General features: G+C 35.8%; 1 protein-coding gene across 7 annotated transcripts in view; it reads left to right on the top strand.

Annotated features, from left to right (window-relative positions):
• Positions 1 to 17,307, top strand: part of LOC103318176 (sodium/hydrogen exchanger 5-like) — a 723,013-nt gene that overhangs the window by 379,400 nt on the left and 326,306 nt on the right. For all 7 annotated transcript variants that reach the window (XR_004345103.1, XR_004226475.1, XM_031921614.1 and 4 more), the window contains exons 6-7: positions 1,203 to 1,335; positions 1,411 to 1,548. Coding sequence is in view for 5 of the 7 variants with exons in the window: in XM_031921614.1 (XP_031777474.1) it covers positions 1,203 to 1,335; positions 1,411 to 1,548 (271 nt within the window). In the remaining 2 variants the exon portion in view is untranslated. The remainder of the gene's footprint in view (positions 1 to 1,202; positions 1,336 to 1,410; positions 1,549 to 17,307) is intronic.

Here is a 17,307-nt window from a genome sequence, read left to right as displayed (position 1 = left end):
GCTCTGACCCTCAGCTTGTGCACCTCTGGGGGAAGGAGCGGATTGATGTTGATTAGCCACTGGTGGTCTGGAGCTGGGGCTCGCGCTTCCTCCAGTAGGTCTCTCCTCCAGAGAGAGAGAGAGAGAGAGAGAGAGAGAGAGAGAGAGAGAGAGAGAGAGAGAGAGAGAGAGAGAGAGAGAGAGAGAGAGAGAGAGAGAGAGAGGAGAGAGAGAGAGAAGAGAGAGAGAGAGAGAAGAGAGAGAGAGAGAGAAGAGAGAGAGAGAGAGAGAGAGAGAGAGAGAGAGAGAGAGAGAGAGAGAGAGAGAGAGAGAGAGAGAGAGAGAGAGAGAGAGGAGAGAAGAGAGAGGAGAGAGAGAGAGAGAGAGAGAGAGAGAGAGGATTCGGCGACACCTGCTCTGAGAAACGCACAAAAACGTAAAAAATATTAGTTGTACTGGCCTTTGGGCCTCGCAAGAGACTATCCCTTATCCCCGAGTTTGGCCACGTCACAATTTTAAGATGAAGAATAAGAACATTAGAGCATATACAACACTGGCGTGAAGAAAAAAAGTATCAATAAAAATGAACATTACGACGCAGATGAAAAAGTATCTCAACAAGTTCAAAGAAAATTTAATGAGTTTAGACAAGCTACAAAATATATAGCGGGAGGTTACTTATGAACCTCTTAAAATCTAAAACAAATTAATGAATAGAAGTATGTAGAATATGTGCATAAGAAGTGTTAGTAGGGCAATACTTAAGGCACACATATGCGACGCAATTAAAGTCAGTATTTTCGTAATCGTTTATAGTATACATATAAAATATTAATAATTAATATTAATAAAACATTAATATTAATAAAATATTAATATTAATAAAATATTAATAAAATATTAATATTAATAAAATATTAATAAAATATTAATATTAATAAAATATTAATATTAATAAAATATTAATAATATTAATAATTATAAAATATTAATAATAATATATATAAATATTAATAAATGTATATAGTATACATTTATTAATTAAACGAAAATAGTAGAATTTTTGGTAGTATAATTTTTATTTCAAATAATATAAGAGAAATATAAGCATAGGATTATTTTTTTATTTTTTGATGATAAAAGGTGAATCTATCCCTTAAATATGGAAACATGAATTATTAATAAATTCTAATAAATTTTAATTTTGCTTTGATGTTTTATAGCCCTTGCTATCAATACGAATCGGGTTGGAACATTGATTTTCAAGAGTTAGAATATAATCCGTCAAAAAAAGATTTGACCGATGCCAAAATTCATCATTTACTTGCTGAAGAATTGTGTAAACCATACAAACGGGTAAGATGCTACAACTAAATTTGTACAACTAAATATGATTTTTATTTGTTTTATAATTGTCTGTATATTTAATAGCATAGACGTCTAAGCTACAGTCGTCATGCTGTCAACGATAAAGATTTAAGTACTCAAGTAAATTATAGAATGCATATGAACATTCGTCGCGCTGGAGAGCATAAGCACAGATCGAAACGAAGTAAGAGAATTATGAAAGTAAGTGAAAATATTTAAGTTATTAAACATGGAATTATAATATTATTTATTGAACAATATCTTGAAACGAGTTGAGCACCGTCGCTCGAACACGTAGTGGTATAAATGCCACTGGACCGCGATGGATAATCACGCGCGCGTGGAACAAACACATGGGTGACTTGAGCGCGCTCAGACAAGTTTGGCCAGCGGATAGAAAGCAAGCCAACTTTTCACAAGTGTCCGCTCGAGCTAATACCTTTCGGTCACACTACGATAACAGTAGTTATTTTAATTTATGTGATTTTTGTTATTACGCCTACGAATGGCTACAGAATAGAATCTTTGAGTGGAAGAGTAGTCCAGTTTGGAGGATTTCCGCGAATGCATCAAATGTTGGTATGGGCAGACACGGGTTTAACAACAGAAGTTGTGGAGTGGTATCTAGTTCACAAGGGTCTGGCGAAAGTAAAAGGTTAGGCAAGTTTGATGTATTCTGCAAAATTATTATGGATGTCAGTGACGTAGTATTTCATTCATATTTATTGCTTCGATTCTTCTATTTGTCAAAATTAATTGTGACTTGTAGCAACTAAATTACAGATGAAAAAAAACATAGATCAATCAAATAAAGTCAAGTTTATTCTATGTAATCATAATGAAGATAAAGCAAAAAATTGTTTTGTTCATCAAAGGACTTACTTAACTCAAAGCTTAAGATATATAACGATAAATTAAGAATAACTCTCGAAATACTTACTACGTGACTTGCCATGCCTGTTTCATTTTACTTATGGTGTTGTCTTCTAGTAACTTATTTGTGTACATAAACTTTATAAAATACTTATTTGAATAGAATGATATATTATCAATGTGAATGATACGACACAGATTTGTAAATATAGTTTTAAAAAAGTATATAATATAATATAACATATTTTCCTTATGTCTAAACAAATTATAAAGTGGCGCGGTAGCGCCATGAAGGCGAGTTTGAGAAGCAGGCGAAGCCGCGGCGCTCGTGACACTATTTACTTCTATATTGGTGTTCAGATTTTTCATTATAAAAAAAAAAATACTTATCATTACTGTTGGTAAGGTTTTTTGGCTTATGAGATGTTTTCTGAGCTAAAATATGATTTCCAACAAAAATATTATTTTTATAATATATGAGTTTATAATATATCACGTTTTTCTTCTTCAGCCCAAAATTTGTTAGTACCGTTAAGTTAGCCACAAGAAATGTTAGGACCGTGAAGTTAGCCGGTCAGCTATATACAGATGGAAATTGCTTTCTCAAGAAAATATAATAATAATATACTACGATATTTAGAATTAAGAGGTTGCCGGTGCATACTCTGCGTTCCAGAGCAGTAACAGTAACTAGCTTGCCAAGGTAGCCGATGACAAGGTTCAGGTTGTTTTCCGTGCCTTGGTATAAAAATTATTTAACTACGGTGTCTAGGTGTACAGGGTAGATGATGACGAGGTCTAGGTGGAGTGCTCCGTGGGTTTTGGTGTTTAGGTATAAAAATCATTCAAGGCGGTGTCCAGGTGTACAGGATGGCCGATGACGAGGTCTAGGTGGTTCTTTTCTATTTGTAATTTCGTTGCGGAATACATCAAACTCGCCTAACCTTTTACTTTTTTAAGAGTTAATTTTTTTAGTGGAAATTACACATAAGTTATACAAATTTTATTCATTTATAAATGAATAAATATGTAGAAACAATTTATTTTTAGAAGATTTTTATCAACTTTTACGTACTTAAAAACTCTTTATAAGTAGTAATATAATGTATGTGCAAAATTAAAATAATAATAAATTAAATATTACGTCATAATAGATATAAAAAAAACTTTGAGCTGTTCACCAATAAACAAAATGAAACGGGTATGGCAAGTCACGTAGTAAGTATCTTGAGAGTTGTTCCTAATTAATCATTATATAATTTAAACTTTAAGTTAAGTAAGTCCTTTGATGAATAAAACAATTCGTTGCTTCATTTTCAATGTGATTACATAGAATAAATTAGACTTTGTTTGATTAATCTATGTTTTTTTATGTATTATTTAGTTGCTACGAGAACCTATTAATTTTGACACATAGAAGAATTTTTGTAATAAATATGTATGAAATACTGTAACACCCCGTACAGGCTCCGCATAAAATTATAAAAAATATTGTGACGTAGCAAAATCCGCGAGGCGAATTTTCCTCTTTCGCTTTACGGCCCCGAATCCACGACACTATAATTTGTAAAACGTTTTCGAATCTCCTTGCGATCTCGGAGGAGGTCCCGCTCGATCAACCTAAATCGGAATATTCAGGGTTGATTGGAATGATCAAGTGGCGCGGTAGCGCCACGAAGGCGAGTTTGAGAAGCAGACGAAGCTTTGGCGCCCGCGACACTATTTACTTCTATATTGGTATCCGAGATTGTACTTTTAGGAAAAACGATAACTTCCATAATTGTTTCTAAGTAATTTTTATATATTATGACATTCGTGTGCTAATCAGTGATTTTTAATAGAAGTTGTCAAAAAAACGCTGTCATTTATATAATATAATCAATCTTGTATATGATTTACTCAAATCATTATCTTTTTCTCCAGTGTGAAAGGACGGTGAAGTTAGCCGCCTGCAGTGTGAAAGGACGGTAAAGTTAGCTGCGCATCGAAAGTGATAGAAAATTGCTTTTCCACCTTTTTTACATATCGTCACATTCCTCATATCATTGCGGGGTTACATATAAAAAAATATTACTGCGGCGTCCTATTAAATAAAGAGTTTATATTATAGGTATAAAAATCATTCAAGAGCGGTGTCTAGGTGTACAAGGTTGACGGTGATAAGGTCTAGGTAGCGAGCTCCGTGGTTTTTTGTGTCTAGGTGTAAAAATTATTTGAACGCCGTATCCAGGTGTACAAGGTGGCCGATGACGAGGTCTAGGTGGTTCGCTCCGTGGATTTTGATGTCTAGGTATAAATTATTATTTAAGGGCGAAGTCTAGTTGGCGCGTTCCGTAGTTTTTGGTGTCTAGGTATAAAAATCATTCGAGGGTGGTTTCTAGGTGTACAGGGTGGCCGATGACGAGGTCTATGTGGTGCGCTCCGTGGTTTTTAGTGTTTAGGTATAAAAATCATTCATGGGTGGTATCCAGGTGTACACGATGGCCGATGACGAGGTCTGGGTAGTCAGCACTGTGGTTTTTGGTGTCTAGGTGTAGAAATAATTCGAGGGTGTTGTATATCAAAACAATCAGTGATTTTGTAAAGACCGTATTTGATATAAGGACGGGCAGCGTGAGTTAACAAATAATTATTTGAATTAAGAGAACTAGCCTTCGGCTCGAGAGCCTTCTGTTATTAGAGTTACACGCGGGTTGTAAGAATAGAGACTGCGTTTAACGAACGTAGGACTGTCCGCTATACTTACGGTCGTTGCAGGCAAGTTGCTTGTGACACTTCTGTATCCTGCGGACTCAGCGTTATGTCCGCCTAACTCAATTTGTGTGTGGACACTGATGGTTCGTCCACAAGTATTGTACTCTTACCTGCACGTCGTGACTGCGTAGCTGATTTGAATTTATTTGTACCAAATGAGGTTTAATTATTATTATCAATTCAATACGTAAGGTTTTTAATTATTATTGATTGTTTTGTTTTTATTGGCCCAGAGCACTTCACAGACGTTCAGAATACAGAGTTGACTGAGTTTTAATGATATATTATTAGATGTGCAAGTTGTAGTTTTACGGTAGTTTATTAACCATTTTAGTCTAATTTCTTAACTGTGTCTATACTTTATCTTAGCAACTTACAATTATTATAAATCTGCGCACTTCAGATGGTTCTAAACATCCTTTGTGGTAGATGCTGACTGTTACGATCTACACGCGTTCACGTGGCAATTTATAGTAAAGATGATCAACTGCTCTTGCTAACGCCGGAGATTCCACTTATAATTTCTTCGATTATAGATTGATAACGCAACTTAAGCGGATCAGTTTAAAACTTTTCCGCACCACCATCGACATGTAGCACCTATATGGCCACTTATTTAAATAAATTTAAAGTATTCAAGAGTATTTAGTAGTAAATATTTAGTACTAAATATTTATGTTGTGAGATGGGGGGGATTCGCCGGTGCGTAGTGTTCATTTCCGGCCCTGCCAAACGGATCCTTCCTAGTCAACAAAATCTCGTCTCGGTGACGACAAAGGTCTTACTTTGGCTGCTCAACGTCTTTTTTTTGACGGACCGCGGAGAGTGGCGGAGTCCTTCTCTGCTTGGCTAAAATGCTAGTTGGAAGCAGGGTGGATAGCATGCATAAATAACGACTCTGAAAGTATTTATACTAAAAGAACTTTCGGGCTTGATCTGCCCTTAGAACATATATTCATTTAAAATAACAATGTGCGTTATGCGCAATCGCGTGTGCGTGTGTTGTGCACACTATGCGCAGTAATTGGGCTTTGCCCTAAACCCTACTTTAAGCTATACCTACTCGTGCTTTTCTGCACGTAGTGCGTCATGCACTAATTTAACCGAGAGATGGAAATAGATGGGCTGTTCGCCGACACAGGACAGACTTACGGATTCGCTAGCGAACGTTGCGCTGCTGCTGGACGGGCTAGCTGCTCTGGCTGTTGCCTCGTCGATGCCGTTGTCTAGTTGGAGACCCACTGAACTCTTTCTCGTGGTGTTCGCGAGTGCTGCAGGTGCTGGGCTGCCTTGGCTGGGGCACGGTGACGTCGCCATTGGCCTGATGGTCTAGTATAGGATCACGCACCTATAAGATGAGCAGCTCCTGTGGCTGCCGGCCACGTGTGGTCACTACCAGAGCTGGTAGTCGCGAGAGCAAGTCGCGCTACTCTCTGTGACTCGTAAGTCTTTCGGACTCTCTTTTTCTCTTTCTCTCCTGTTGTTCTCCTGTTGACACTGGAGCCAACACTATACCCTAAATGGCGCTAAGTCGCCGAACGAGAGAGACAACAGCACATCCCGAAGGTCCAGGAGATGGGAGCCGAAATACGAGGCAGCGAAGCCGAGCCTCGCTATCTTCCAATAGCCGCGACAGCGTTTAGAGGTACCCGGCGCTCTCGATTAGGCAAGCAGTGAACGGAGCGAGACATCAGTACGGCGTATCCGGGACATTCCAATCTATCAGGATGACTACCAACCAGATTGAAAAAGAAGGCGCAGCCACGGGCAGAATCTTCTGGGAAGCATGAGGACGAGAAGAATCAGGGCACAACCAGCTCGACGAGTTTCCGGAGCAGCGTGCAGCCGACACTGAGCGATGCAGCGGAGATCGATAGCGTATCTAATACTGTTAGTGTCGGCGCGCAGCGCACCTGTTTCTCTCTCTCACGAAAGGCGCAGAGCGCAAACAGTGCACTAAAACGCTGTAGCTAAGTAAGTTTAGAATCGCCATTAGTATAAGTGCCACTGGCAGCTGATGACCTCGGCGAGCGTCTCGTATTTACTACACACACGCGAGCATACACGACCCGGACCGAGTTACGGCCGGAAGAACCTCCGTTTGTTAAATTCGATAAATAAAAGTTATAGCGGTCAAAACCAACCCAAAAGATTAAATTCATCGGATGAGAGTCTTTATTTTGCATGCAATCCCTGCTTTCAGCATCTATTTCAGCTTAACCAATCAGAGAAGGATTCCGCCACTATCCGCGGTCCGCTAAAGCGGAGACACGGAGCACACTCGTCATAACATCAAAAAATCACGTCAAAATTTGTATCAGTGTCGTATAGGGTGCATTTAAAACCCAGAGTAGCTCTTCTCCTATAATGCGCTTTCAAGAAGGACGCATTAACGCCTGGTAACAATACGCTCAGGTAGCTGTCCTAGAGTTTACGGAGCAAACTGAACAATAGCCGGTATTGTTTAACGATATAGGTAAGCTTTTTGATTCAATGTTTTCGGTATTAGTCACTTACTCGTCTTTCATTCGAGAATCCTTAAGTGGAGGGAAGATATCTCGGAGAACATAGCCAATAACAAGCGCGAGACCTCCAACGATTACGTTCGCATGGTCGCACTATTGTCAATGAAGACGAATCGCGTTAGTGGGTTTAAGTGGGCATCAGCCGATTTAGAGTAAGAGCTCTACGTCCTAGGCACTACCACATGGGGTCCTTGAGGCTCCAAATCGCTAGCGCCTGTGGTCGACCTTTGCAACAACGCAACGCTCAGTGGTACCGAATACCAGAAAAGTGGCCAAATTCTGTTTTCCCTTGAAAATAGCGTAAAAAATACAGCCTTACTAGTAAAAATATTTGTGACATAATGTTTTGTAGGATCCGTTTCCTTCGGTATGCCAAAAATTTTTATAAATATATGTCGGAAAGTAAGCATACATGCAACGATAAATTTTTAAAATGACTTACTTTAACGTTTTCGCTTTAACTAGAACGTGCCTAGATTGTTCAAAAGGACGCCGACATCAAGGCAAAACAATGTTCTTCGGTAAAAATTAATCCATGGTGTGCTAGATGATGTGCAAAATTAAGGTCGTGTCTTACATTGATTAAATTAACTCTGTCGTTTTGAGCTGCAGCGATGACTGGTTTTCTGTTATATGGATTATTTACTGTGTCTAGAGGAAAAAATTTAGCCCGCTATACACGTTTTTACCAATAATTAGCTTCTCCCTTAAGAAAATAACCTGCAAACGAACCTACAAAACTTTTTACAAAAATTGTTGTATGCAACATACAGGTAATGTGCAGGATTATGTATGAGATAATGTACATCACAATCTGTAGGTAGACCAGTTGATAGTTCAGCAGGATGACATGCAGAAAACATCATACATAAAATCCTAAAGAAAAAATCCCATATACAGTGTGCATGTAGGTTAATAGTCAACCTGCAAGAAATTCTGCAAAAAATTCGCGAAATATTTAACATTTGGCAACGAAATAAATGTGCAGAAATTTTTGCAGAACTTTCTGCAGACCTCTCTGTATAGATATCTAGAGGAAATTTGGATTCGATCAATACAAAAAACTCTAGGTTCCATAATAGTTCTTGATAATAAATAACTTAAACGTGTCTTTGTAGGTACTACCGACAGAATAATAACACCCAATCTGTGGGCTTGAGCTCCAAAATTTTAATTTTTGATTAATTCAATTTAAAGTTAGGTGTTATTATTCTGACGGTAGTACCTATAACGACACGTATTGACTTTTTCTACACTATATTATAATTTTATATTTGGTTGATTTTGTAAAAACCTTTCAAAACTCGTAAAAAAAAATAAATATATTTTACGGTAGAAATGTTCTTTGAACGTAAATCATTCAGGTTGACAAGAAAGTCAAATCTATCGAGTTTCAATTAGTTTTTATCAATAAAAAAACTTTAAAAATGTCCTTCCGTCTGTCCGTCCGTCCATCTGTATTTTTTTTTTGCGTTTATTCCGCAAAACTCAAAATTATACCCTAGTCGCCGACAACCTTGAGACTCGCCGCGACGCTGGGATAATCGTATCCGTGTACGCGATTATCGCGAGAAGGTCGCGCGCGCCGAATCACCCTCGCATGGATGATCTCGCCGAATCACTCTCGCATTCACTCAGTTTCATGCACTGCGCGTCTCACAAACCTTCTCAAACTCGTCAATCGTCGGCGAAGCTCCTGATCCTGGACAGACTGCAAAACCTCGAACGCTACGCTGGACCACTAGGCAGGGGGATCAGGATACCTAAATTCCGCGTCACACTCACACACTGTATACACTGGCACAGCACCGGGAAGTTGAACTCGACAAGCAAAGTCGTGAATATCGCGTGTATACGCTTTCGAAGCTGAGAGCTATCTGAGCGCGCACCTGAAGGATTAGCCCGCGCGCTCGCTCTCTCTCTCTCTCTCTCTATCTATCTATCTCTCTTATTGCCGAATTTCGCACGTGTTAACATCGCGTACGCGAGTCTACGCTGTTTCGTCGCCGCGCAGCGGTACTTATACTGCTACGAGTTAGCCGCGGTGCTTAACTCGTTACAATATATGTCTACACATGATATATGTATACACATGGATGAATGAAGATTATTTTAAGACTGGTCCAGATAAAAGGGATGCTGCGATTAAATATTTGTGCAGATACGATCTTTTTCCTTAAAACCATCTATTTGTGAATATGAAATGATAAATGCTCGATGCATTCATGCATATCAGAAAATGCAATTAGGAGATTTGGTTTAGATATGATCTTCTTTTTAAAGCTTTTTGTTTGTGAATATGAAATGACGCACATGCATCTCAGAAGATAAAATCTGCAGTTTTGGTCAAGATCAAAGAGATGCTGCAAATAATTTGATTGTGCTGTTACGATCTTTCTTTTGAAACTATTGTCACGTGTGTACACACGTCACGGGTTTCTAATTACTATAAGACGACGAGTAGAAGAGTGCAATGCGGTGGCGGCCGTGGCGCGACGACAGAACGTCTGCCTTGCAACTTTCGATGCTCTCTTCATTCTTAACACTATGTGTTTGTAAATATGTAATTACAAAGCTGTATGTATTCATGCATATCACAAAATATAATTTGCAGGTATGGTCTTGATAAAAGGTTTTCTGCGAATAGTTATTTATGCACGTGTAATCTTTATTATTAAGCAATAAAGTGTCATTAGATTATTGATAACTGAATTTTATCTATTTATAAAATTTTTAAAATCAACTTTTTGCATGTGTTTGAACGGTAATTTCCAATACAGGGGGCAGAAAATGTGCTTGAACGCACGCGGAGCGTGCGCAATAGTGCATTTAACGTACACTCTATCGAAATATATTTAAAATACCGACTTATTAAATAATTTAGATAAGTATTAAATAATATGATAATACAATTAATTGATCTTTATGTAAGGATATAAAATATGAGTTTGTATAATATTACATAATTTTCCATACTTATATTGATCCTTAGTGGAACAAAAATTCTGCACATAATAGTTTCCAACTAAAAATTTTAGACTACAACAGACGATAAGTGAACAAAACAGAAATTTCCAGCAGAAGAATGTCGAAACTGAGACCAAGACAACAGTTATTTACAGGTATTATTAGATATTTTTTAGTTTTTTTTTAGTTTACTGCGGATGGTACCAGATTTCAACTGTTATGTTAATTAGATTCTATTATGTTATTAAAGGCGTGTTTTAAAAGAGTTAAAAAAATGTGTCGAAATCCGAAGATAGTTGTTTTGATTGGGAAAAAACTAGTGAATGGAGAAGACAACAATTATAAAATAAAGAAAACTGTTTTAAACTATGAATAAACTGTTGTCTTCACTTATTAATAGTTATTGTCAGTTGTTTATTTTGCTTCCTCCACGAAGAAGTTATATTTTCATTTCCGATAAAACTTTGTAGAAACGCATTAAAAGGTGTTTAGGGTTCGAATCATGCGTTTTTATAAAATGTCCCCGTGTGTGTGTTTGTGTGTGTGTGTGTATGTACGTTTGATGTTATGATTTTGGAACCACGATTTTGAATTCGGGAAAATATTTTTCTTATCATTCTGACCATTTTATGGTCAAATTATAGCCACTTTTAATTTTTTAAAAAATATTTTTTTTTTTTTTTTTTTTTTGATCAAATAATTTATACAATATATCTTAAAATCGTGCATCTAAAAGAGCATAAAATTGCCTACTTTATCCCGCAAGATTTTCCAGATTGACTGTTCCGTTCAAGTTTTATGATAAAAAAGGTGTTTTTCATTTAAAAATTCATATTTTTAAAATTAAATAGTCAAACGTTTTAAAAAAAAATTATGATAATAGAAAACGATAATATTTACTTGCTGTAAAAATTTTTAACTATTTTAACAACTTGTTTTTGAGCTAAAAATCGAAAACTAATAAAAATGGAGTTTCTATGTCGTACGATTACGGGAGTAAAAAGGCTTTAATTAAATTAAAATTTTGGGAAAATATCGATCTTCTGTTCACCTTAGCTAGGTTCCTTTTGCAGCTTATGAAACCGTTTAGTTTAAAAGATAGAAGGATTCAAATTTTTTGTCTCTCACCCTGTATACCTTACATGACTGAACATTATTATTTTTGTTAATTTTTATAACTCGTTATCCAAAGCTCAGAATGTTTTGAGAACATTTATAGCTTTATGAGGTACACTCTTAACCCAAAGTTGAAAATATGGAAGTAAAACCTACATTTTAAACTTTATAAAAGATTAAAAGCTAAACTTTAAAATTTAACTATTAAGAGATTAATTTATAGATTTTAAACTTTGCATGATTCAATTGCTTTATTTTAATCTTCTAACAAAGATTAAACTGCATTATAAATTAATCTCTTGCTTTTAATCTTTTGTAAAGTTTAAAATGTAGATTTTAAACTTTCTACTTCCAGATTTTCAACTTTGGGTTAAAAGTGTAGAAAATGTCTGAGCAGATGGCTTTGTCTGTGTGTGCGTGTGTGTGTATATGGGTGGGTGTGTGTGTATGTACGTATACCGACATAATTCTGGAACCACGTGACCGATTGTAATAAAATTGGACATGCATATAGGTTTACTGATTTCCAATTTAGGTACATTTTATTTCAAGATTCTACTCATTGTATGACCAAATCTCCGCAGTGTTGGGCACAGTGCTGCCGTTATCCTGCTGCATTGCCGGGCTCCACGATGACAGGTCTTGGATTTGTACCTGCAGCTCGGTGATGGTGGACTCAGCATTGTGTATGCGAGTCTTGAGTGCAGGCAGCTTATCGAGGGTCTTAAGTCGCTTCTCCAGCGGGCCCAGACGCTGCTCAATTTTAGAAATCCTCTCCGACACGATATTCTGGGTCTTGAGGGATTCCGTTTGAGCGTTGCAGATGTCATCGAGAGCTCCGCAAATGTCCCTCAAAGCGGCCTCAACGGACGGTGTCGATGTTGTTACGCCGGCCGAGCGGGTTGGTGAAGGGTTCCGCGAAGTGTTGGTTGATGGTGGTGCTGACCTCGTCTTTTTATTCACCGGCTGCTGCTGCTTGGGAGTATTCTTGCCTGTTGCTGTTGTTGCAGTTACTCCCGTTACTGATGTTGCAGCAGAGGTGGATTTAGTCCTCACTTTGGGACCCTTGGCGTTGTTGTTGTCTGCACATGAGCGACAAGCAATAATCTGCTTGTCGTTCACCACGATAGCATTGACGTTGACGGTGTTCTGGCACTTAACGTGGTAGTACAGATCACAATATTCACATTTCTTAGGGTCTTTGTGCTGTATACGTTGTCTACAGCTACTGCATTGTTGATAAGGCACTTCCACGCTCTTTTCGCCGTTTGCACTCATTTTTCGTCGATAACTTACTAGCAATCGGTAAAGCAGATATTCGCAGGAGGATGATAAGTTATCGACGGAGTGAAAGAGTATGTGTTGTGACTCTTACGGCTAGATGGAGTGTTGTAAAGAGAACGTGAAAGTACCGACTTCGAACAGTGTGAAAACGCCTTGAGGGTTCTATCTCACTATGGTGCGTCAGTATGGTGGACAGGTTCCACTACACGGCGGAGGAGTGGGGGTTTGTTTTGACTAGTAACTTTAACGATGTATTTAAATTTTTGTTAAATTACATTTCTTCACAGCCTTTTTTAAAATAAACATAATGTTTATTCATAATATGTACTGCTAATCTATATATGACATGAGATAATTCATGCATTCGATATCCTAATGATACATTGCTTAATTAATACATTGTTTCAGGATGACTGACAGCGTTGCCGTAGCAGCGTTGCCGAGAAAGTATCTGAAAGCTACCGAGAATTTTTAAATCTACAGAGTGTTCAGGTTAGAATCTAGATGAAAACCCCGATAAATCAAACATGAATTCTAGAGGAAATATCGGTAGAATTTTTCCTTCACTATGATTTGTTTATATAACCTCACTTTTTGCGCCAATGATCCTGCTCTTCAATAATAGTCTTAGAAAATGTTTATAAATTGGTGAAAACATACTATAATTACTCATCTAGAATGTTTTCTAAAGGGTAAATATAATTTTTAAGGTGCCTATTTAAAGTGGCAAGCTAACCCCACACATGAATACACTCATATATGAAAGTATGTACAAGCATGCTGTACTGACTGACTTTGTATTGTTCAAGTGCAATTACTGTGTAAAAAGTGTTATCGATGTACTCAAAGTCACCAATGATGAGGTTTGCACAGATATTTCAATCTTATCAGTATGCGAGCCAGTTACTGTCAACCACCGTATCTCTCATAATCACGGTAAATTCATGAAATTGCAGTTTGATGTCTGTTATTTTGCGTTAAGACTTGTTAAATTATTTAGAAACAGACTGCCATGTCAGTTTTTACTTAAGGTGGGGTTCTGGTGAATTTTTTAACTTTTTATATCGTAGTCACAATTTCTTAAATTTTGTACTCATATTTGGTACAAAAAAAAGGAAGATTTGTAAATCTTCAGCCATATACATAGTACATTTCTCAAATTATTGCAAATAAATAGATAAATATTGGGCTTACTTGCAAAGGTCTCTTGCACACTCCTTTTTATCTAAAACCAAATTCTTAAGGCCAATGTTTGCATTAATCCAAAATTAAAATTGCATAGTGACCTGATTTTTAAAAAAGCTTATTAATAAAATTTGGTACGTATAAAATCAGTTTTTGGATTAAAAATTAGTAGAACTTTTTGTCCAATAATCAATTTTTCACGTACTAAATTTTATTAATTGTCTTTTTATTAAATCGAGTCACTGTGAAACTTTAATTTTAAATAAATCCAAACATTGACCGTAAGAATCTTAGTTTCAGTTAAAAAGGAGTGCGCAAGAGACCTTTGCAAGAAAGCCTAATTTTTAGTGCAATAATTTGAAAAATATACTATGTATATGGCTAAAAATTTACAAATCTTGCTCTTTTTTTTGTACCAAATATGAGTACAAAGTTTTAGAAAATGGGACTATGATATAAAAAAGTTAAAAGGTTAACCAGAACCCTACCTTAACCGTCTTGGTTCGGGTTTTTACTTTGAACCCTATAGCTTTGGCAGCAAAAAATACAGGTGGATCTGTACATGAAAGTCGAATTCATATCAGTTAAGATGAATTCAACTCAATGTATTGCTTCAACATGCCAATACTAATTAAGATGCGAAATCTCAGCCCTCTAGGTATGATAGTTTTCAAAAAAGAGTGAAAATAAAATTATGATTTAGAAATTAATTGTGATGATATTGAATTATTTGACGTGTCATTATTAAATATACTGTTAAATATTAGATGTACACTCGATGGTAGTTAATTCTTGTGAAACATTTTTGAAATGCTCTAATCAGATTACTAGATTGATAAATTCTAACCAATCAAACGCATAAAAATTAATTACCATCGAGTATAAATAAATATATTCAATACAGCCAACATTCTATACAAGTAGTTATAGCTACTAGTACACAGGACCGGCTTTAAAATTATAGAATAAAATAGAAATGAATTTTGAATATTGAACAATATTTTTAAACTCTTTGATTATTTGATGACAGTATTATATATTATAACATTGATATTCTGTACTAAAATGTAATACATAATACGATATTTACTTTTATATTAAATGATAACGATATCTCAAATCCCTAACGAAAATGAAAAATAAAAACAATTAAAAAAAAAACGTTATAAACTGCAGATGATAGGAGAAAGATGTCGGAATTAAGACACAGATAACAGTAATCTTTTGTTGTCTTCAGTTTTATTTAGTTTGCTAGATTCTTCAGTTGGATTTATTATTTTTTCAGGTGTAAAGTTTTACAATTCAGAAATAAATAAAAAAATGAATACAACAGACAATAACTATTAATAAGCGAAGACAATAGTTTTTTTTTATAGTTAAAAACAGTTTTCTTCATTATATAATTGCTGTCTTTTACGTTCACTAGTTTGTTCCCAATCAAAACAGAACTATCAGGATTTCTACCCATTTTTCTTAACTTTTTTAAAAACACACCTTTAATAACATTAAAAAAATTAACTTTCGAAAAAGTAAAAGGTTAGGCGAGTTTAATATGTTCCGTTTTTTTGTTTATCTTTTTTCGAATCCACCTTACACTGAAAAAAAACACGGTAATTTCTGCTGTAAAGTCCGGTAGTTTTAACCGTTCTGCCACCGTAACGACTGTTCAGTAAGAACAACGGTGTGCCACTGATAGTTTTGGCGAGTCGCGACTCGTAAAATTGGTCGCTTACGCGGGACACCAGCAAAAACGACGGAACTGATTCTTTAAAACTACTGAACTCTATGGTAATTTTGGCGAGTCTTCGTACAATGACGGATTACTGATGCGATTTCAGTTAAAATGGATGAGTTTTTTTCAGTGTAATTTGTAGGTAATTAAACGTTACAGTTTCCTTGCATAATGTTGTTACATCATCATATTTTTCTGTTTGTATGATTGTTTCTGGTAAGTTAAAATCATCTAAAGAAAATCCGTTCATTTGTGAATTTCCGTCAATTATTTTTCATGCTAAATTTTCACCAACATTTTTTTTATATTTTGGGTGATAAAACAAATGTTTGTATTTTTCATATAAATTTCTTACATTAATAGGATTATGAAAAATACAAATCAATGCCAATAATTCACAAAGTGCAGAGAGAAATTGTATTCGAGTTGCTTCTTCTAAACATCTGTCCCATTTTTTATCCTTATTAACTATGTGTTTGGCTACAGCCGTCTCAAAAAAGGAAGGATTCGTTAAACCATCAATAGTACGTAAATCTCTAAATAAAGTTGCTTCCTTGGCATGTAGAAGTAATAAGCTAAATAAAATTAACTTTGAAAAAAGTAAAAGGTTAGGCGAGTTTGATATGTTTTAGAACGAAATAACAGATAAAAAAGAAGTGAGTTCAATCAACCAAAGTCAAGTTTATTATTATTAATCATAATGAAGCAACAACATTTTTTTTGCCAATAAAGGGCTTACTTAACTTGAAGTTAAATTATATACTGATCAATTAGGAACAACTATCAAGATACTTACTACGTAACTTGCCATGACCGTTACATTGTACTTATGGTGTTTTTATGATGTTCTAATACATATAAAGATAATTTTAGTTGTTCACCAATAAACGAAATGAAACGGTCAAAGCAAGTTACGTAGTAAGTATCTTGAGAGTTTTTCTGTTTGATCAGTATATAACTTTACTTGAAGTTAAATAAGCCCTTTATTGACCAAAAAAATGTTATTGCTTCATTATGATTAATTATAATTAACTGGAATTTGGTTGATTGATCTCAGTTCTTTTTTATCTGTTACTTCGTTGCGGAATATATAAAACTCGCCTAACCTTTTATTTGTTTAAAAGTTGATTTTTTGAGATTTCAGTCCTTTTTAGTAATTTTCTTTAAGTAATTCATATTTCTCTTAAAAATAAAATATAAGCATCTTTAGCACCTTTTGACTATGGTTTTTTTTGTAACATTTTTATCACTAACATGAAATCACTGATTGTTCTGATACACTACCCTCGAATGATTTCTACACCTAGTTACCAAAACCACCTAGACTTCGTCATCGGCTACCCTGTACACCTAGACGCCGTTCTTGTATGATGTATGTACCTAGAAATAAAAAACCACGAAGCGCACCGCCTAGAATTTGTCATTGGCTGACCTGTACACCTAGATGCCGTCCCTGTATGATTCATTTACCTACACACCAAATACTACATAGCGCACGACCTAGACCTCGTAATCAGCCACACT

This window comes from Nasonia vitripennis (genome assembly GCF_009193385.2).
Source record: "Nasonia vitripennis strain AsymCx chromosome 1 unlocalized genomic scaffold, Nvit_psr_1.1 chr1_random0002, whole genome shotgun sequence".
Taxonomy (NCBI): Eukaryota; Metazoa; Arthropoda; class Insecta; order Hymenoptera; family Pteromalidae; genus Nasonia; species Nasonia vitripennis.
Note: the sequence above shows the minus strand (reverse complement) of the source record. Positions and strands in the feature narration are given on the sequence as shown.